Source organism: Lutjanus erythropterus, chromosome 5, assembly GCF_056507025.1.
Source record: "Lutjanus erythropterus isolate fLutEry1 chromosome 5, fLutEry1.hap2, whole genome shotgun sequence".
In the NCBI taxonomy this organism is placed as follows: Eukaryota; Metazoa; Chordata; class Actinopteri; order Lutjaniformes; family Lutjanidae; genus Lutjanus; species Lutjanus erythropterus.
In genome coordinates this window covers 27,566,929-27,572,704 of record NC_139321.1, presented here as the reverse complement: position 1 = coordinate 27,572,704, position 5,776 = coordinate 27,566,929, and the positions used below count along the sequence as shown (strand labels likewise).

Genomic DNA, 5,776 nt, shown 5'->3' with positions numbered 1-5,776 from the left:
ATATTTAGAATAATTTCCCCACTTTGCTTTGGTGTTGGCCAGCATTTTCTCATGCTGTTCTCTCAGCCAAATATTCCTCTAATATTTCACTCTTCAAACCAACAAAACTCCACAGGCGAAATCAGTCATTTTATTTCACAGAACATGGGAGCTGCTGGTCTACTGCTGCATTTGTGTGTTATTTTGTTTGTGTTAATGTGAGACTTCAGTGTTTGAAAGGATAGTTCAGATTCAGGTCACACAATAAAACAAACTAACAGTTCAAAGCAGCGGTAGACCAGCAACTTCTGTCTCCAAGGAAAAATTACTGATTTCACCTCCAGAAAACCAGTTTGGCTGGTTTCGGAAAGGGCATAACAGCGGGTTTTCATCCAAAAAGGTTGTCTAACACCATAGTGGTGAAATATTCTTAATATAATAACACTTCAACTGATAGTGATTCTTTTTTTAAGTAGCTAAAATACATTTTGTTGCTGACCCTGCCCACAGTAGCACACTGCTTAGCTTCCATGCTGGTGCTCTCTGCTTCTATGAATTGGGAGTGTGGCTAGCGGCATCCACTTTAGGTAATACACTAACTTTAGTGCCTCACACAACCCTACATCAGATAATTCAGAGGTATCCCTTCAATGTCATTAATGCATTTCAGCAATATGGCCTTAATGTTCCAAGCCACTGCTGAGACAACAGACACCACCATTCAAGTGTCTCATTTCAATGCTTTGTGCTTCAGACTCAAAAGAAATCAACATTAGTCTGAGCCTGCAACTGCTATAACTTGCCTAATGCTGTGAAAAGTGAAACATACATGGTCTTTGCCTTTTATTACAGCTATTAAGTTATACCTTAACCACGCCACCCTGAATGGAATCTTTATTGTCCATATAAAACTAAATTTTTTTTTTTTAGGATTTTACTGCGTTTGAACCACTTCTTTGTTTTTTTTGGCTAATGTGATTATCATTTATTCCAATGATATAAAAGATCAAGGCTATTACACAAGCAGAGTAACATGAGTCAAGATATGGTCACATTAAATTTCTGTCCTGCAACTACTGGCCCCATCTCCCCGTTCAACTGCAACCACCACCAGAGCTGCAACAATTAATCGACTAGTTGATCGAAAGAAAATTAGTTGCCAGCTATTTTGACAATTGATTATCTGGTTCAGTCATTTTTTCCACAAAAATGTGAAACATGCCAGTTCCAGCTCCTTAATCATGAGCGTTTTCTGCTTTACTTAGTAATTAATGATAGTAAATAAAGAGCCTGTGTTTTGGACTGACATCCCTTTCAGCTCTCGGAAACTGCAATGATCATTTTTCATAATTTGCTGACGTTTGATAGACTAAACAATAAGTCACACAATCCTGAAAATATTTAGCAGGTGAAACTGATAAAATAATTGCTAGTTGCAGCCGTGGCCGATACGACTGACAAATTCAAAGATTCATGTCCTGGTTTGATCTCAATGTCCAGCTGGCTCCAGTCAACTCTGGCACGCATCATGACCATGTTTAGTGCATTACAATACATAATTTGTTAAACAGAAAAGCTAATGTGACCGTACCTTATGCTGACACTATCAATAATTACAGATTATTGTTGACATGGAACCAAAGAGGATAAATGGGGGTGGGTGGCACCTAAAAGGCACAGGTAATGTAACGGCAAGTGCCGCTTAGTAGGTCTCTGGTATAACAAAGTCAAACTCTGTGGCTCCCTGCGGAGGAGTGTTCACTGTCGACCCTGGCCGCCCATGAGTGTCAGGTGACATGTGAGCGTCAGGCTCCACAAAGATGTCGTCCCAATTCAACATCCTGGTCTGGGTGGAAGAGTGGACGTCTTCGCCCACAGTGGTGATGTGATGCACACTGCCGTCCTCAGATATGACAGGGAACCCCGGCCCCTCAGTAGTCCATGAATACGGCTTCATCTGCACTGTCTTACACGGCAGCAGTCGGTACAAGTTGTTGTCGGCGTCGTCTTTCTCCTTCCTGCCACAGGGGTCCTGGTTGTGGGCTTGCTTGCAGTGGGTGGACAGTAGTTGGTAGTTGATGAACATTTCATTGCACACCAAGCATTGGTACCTCCTCTCTCCTGTGTGGTGGATCTCATGTTTAGTTCTGTATTCAGCCAGAGCAAACACCTTGTTACAATAGCGACACGGGTACTTCTTTTCCCATGAGTGGGTGTTGAAGTGGCGGCGGAGACTCGTCAGACACACATAGGGGCGTTTGCAGACAATGCACACGTAGAAAGTCTTTCCATCCATGATCAGCTCATAGTGATCCTCAAGCTCATTTTTGGTCCTCTTCCTGTTTGGACTGGTCTTCAGTGAGGCAGGTAGTTTATCTGCAATTTTCGCTGCAATTAACGACCTCTTCCCTTTTTTGGCTTTTGAGCCTCCTTCTCCTGGATCTTCCTTCACTGGGACGATGTCATAAGTATCTTCTCCAATGTTAGCGTACACTTTACAGCCTGATGAAATAGAATCAATCTCTGTGGCTGTATTGAGAGTCACTGTCTTTTTTGTTGCTATAGCTGATTTGGGACTGTTTGTTTGACTCGCTGGGCCTTCAGTCACGTCTCTGAGTCTTATTTTGAAATCCCCTTGCTGAGATGTAGAAGTAGAGACGTGCTTCTTGTGAACTCCCAGTATATCATTGTTTTCAGAGGACTGAGAGGCACTCGAGGGCTCCAGGGTGAAACTGCTTGCCCTGGCTGGAGTTGCGGGAGCACTTCCTGAGGATACTCTGGCAGGAGAAGATGAGTTGTTGGAGCTGCTGTCTGGACTTTGTAGGGGACTGTTGTTGGTATTGTTGTTGTTGTTGGACAAAGTGGGGTTTGGACAACTGATGCTGGGGGGCTTTGCAGCATATGTTCTCACGGGGGTTCGGGCTTTCTCTGTTTGTTTTGCAACTGCCTGATTTGATTCTTCAGTTTGCTTTGATGCAACATTTTCTGAATCAGCTGAATCCAAATCAATGACTTCACCAGAGTCGGCTTTCTGACTGGCTGCTCTGGTTTGAGCATCTGTTTGTGAGACAAACATAACATCACTGTCTGAGTCATCATCATTACCTGCAGGTTTGCTTGTCTGATTGAATTCCTCTGCAGATATTGAGAACGACTCTGTGATGATGGGCATCATCTCTGTGGATGTGTCATTTTTATTTTCCGTCTCCTTAGACAAACCAGGCAGACCTTTAACTTGTGATAATGGTGACCCCAAGTTTGCAATGAACTTCACTCCCAGTATCTGTCCAGCATTTATGAGCTCCTCAAGCATGTCGGAACGGACACGGACAATCTTAGAGCTGTAGATGTAATTGAGAATCTGCTCAAAGATTTCTGCTCTGATGAAGTTTAACTCAATTACTTGTCCAGCGACACTGAAGAGCTGGTGGAAATATGTGCTCGAGGCAGACAGGATTGTTTTGTGAGCTCTGAACTTCTTGTCCTGTATGATGATGGTGACATCACAAAATAATCCATGGTTTCGTTGCTCATTCATTGACTTCAGCACAGCTGCTGAATATTGTGTGTCGGTCGCAGATATCAACTTTAGACTTGGCATGTCTGTGGAAAGAAGAATCGAAGAAATCAAATCAGAATTGCACGTCCAAATGAAAAAAAAAAAAGCTAATTAAATGGTGACATGCAGAATGCCACTAGGTGCTTCAACAAAACACGCAGTTAAGAGTTTCCATATCCGGCTTTTCCAGTTCAAACAGTCAGTTATTATCAACACCCCAGCAGCAGTTAAAGGACATTTAACCTTAAACGCCACTGATGTTTTCTTTTGTTAGTGCAAAGTTATAACAGTCCAGTATCCAGTGCATTAGCTAGCTAAACCTATGGCAATTTAATACTACTCTAGTCTTATATACATGAGGGTAATGATTTCTTAGTTTTGTTTGTTTAATTTTAATTTGTCTTAAAAGGCCATTGTTCAAGTCAATGACCATTAACACTGTAGTTTAGGCTGCTGTTGATTTGTGCTTCATGCTGTCATACTGAGAGGTGCTGATAAATGAAACAAAAATGTTTTTATTTATTTTATTCAAACACATGCCTTTAAATAGTAAGACCTAAGAAATTGATTTTTTGGTGCTTTTTTTGGCAGAGCTGTATGTATTTGGCTTCTCTGTGCTGAAACTTCAGGGTGGGAAATCAACACCAGTCGTCGGTCAAATGCTGGTAAAATAGGAAAGTGGCTGTTAGATTATATTGAATTTTGTGACATTGTGTTTTGTGATGCTGTATCGTTATTCAAAACACTGGATGGTGATATTGTGATACATGCAAAGATTTGTGACAGTGGTTAATTTTGTGTTGCTTTTAAACCCCTGAATGAAAGGTAGCAGTGCTAGTACCTATCTTCCCTGTTCTGACTGCATAAGTAAACCTTTTTTTTTTTTGTTAACTCAAACGTTATACAGTTGGTGGTTCATAATGTGACTGTCTTCCCAAAAACCCTTTAAAAAATAGCAATAATAATGATAATTACTTTGCTTACATTATTGCAATATCTCAATATTGTAACTTCTGTATCGTGATACGTATCGTTAAATTCTTGACAATACATAGCCCTGGTTCCTACTATTTTGTCAACCCACACTGATATAGGATGATATATGGACAAAACATTACAGAACACTTTCCCTTTTGGTGCAAAACACAATTAAATTTAACAGCACCACAAACTCCAGGCAAATTAAATCGCAACACTTTCAACAAAAACTGAACGATCAAACCCTGATGAAGAAAGTATGTATGGCAGCACTGTTGTTAGCCGCATTAGCTTAAGCTGATTGTGCCTACAGTAATAAACTGTCACTTGTTGGCGTTGAATTACAAATCCATCATTGGTTCGAAGCCGTGTTGATCGAAACAGTCTGATAACATGAATGTATGGATGTGAACATCAGTGTTTGTAACCATGTTAGATATGTTGGTTGTTAGTCAGGCAACTACAACAATAACGTTACCTGACGTTAGCTAACGCTAAATGTTAACAGCAGCCTTAACAAAGTTATAGTAACAAGCTGAAGTTAATTCTCTTGCTTGACAGTACACACCTCCAGACCTGTTTATTTAACTTAAACACGGATATTAGATACGTTGAGAGATCTATTATTAATGTCATCGATATGTTTCGAGTAATAATCAAACGCTTTGTTAGCTAGCTAACAAAGGTCCTATGTTACCTTCTTCCTCATTATAGAAGAGCTTACAGTGCGGCCTACCACTTAGCAGCTTGTTAGCATGCTAGCTTCAAATACAACACTACAATGAACACATGCTACTATGAAAAGCTGCAACGCTTAATGGATGCACATGGAATTAAATCTGTATACCTGCAACCCAGGTGTTTTCTGCCAAGATCAGGATCGCTACCACCGACTGTAGAAACTATTAGTTGGGTACAGACAATGGCTAACAACAACGACAGCTTCCCCTGGCAGGGTCCTGTCAGGAAGGGAACCCCAGACCCGCGTCAGATCTCGCGAGAAAGATCGTTTTAACTCAACCCACGATCTTTCCTTAACTTCATCCAGGTACGTTTTTGTCTCTACATCTAATCATATCGTAACCATAGCGTTGTCATATGTTATAAAACACAATTGGTTTGTACAACGCACACAATGAAGAAACCACGCCTACAAATCTCGCCAGAGTTACACAAATCAAGGGTTCCCTTCTACCCAAGACGCTCTACAAATTGCATTCGGTGCTAACGCAGCATCATTGAATGAACAACCACCAGGAG

The 5,776-nt window shown here is 41.0% G+C and overlaps 1 protein-coding gene across 1 annotated transcript; it reads right to left on the bottom strand.

Annotated features, from left to right (window-relative positions):
* Positions 1-639: 639 nt before the first annotated feature.
* Positions 640-5,532, bottom strand: zbtb33 (zinc finger and BTB domain containing 33). Its single transcript, XM_084719492.1, has 2 exons — positions 5,364-5,532; positions 640-3,582 (listed from the first exon to the last, which is right to left on the bottom strand). The coding sequence occupies exon 2, from the start codon at positions 3,578-3,580 to the stop codon at positions 1,682-1,684; it is 1,899 nt and encodes a 632-aa protein (XP_084575618.1). The 5' UTR covers positions 3,581-3,582; positions 5,364-5,532; the 3' UTR covers positions 640-1,681.
* Between the last annotated feature and the right edge of the window lie 244 nt (positions 5,533-5,776).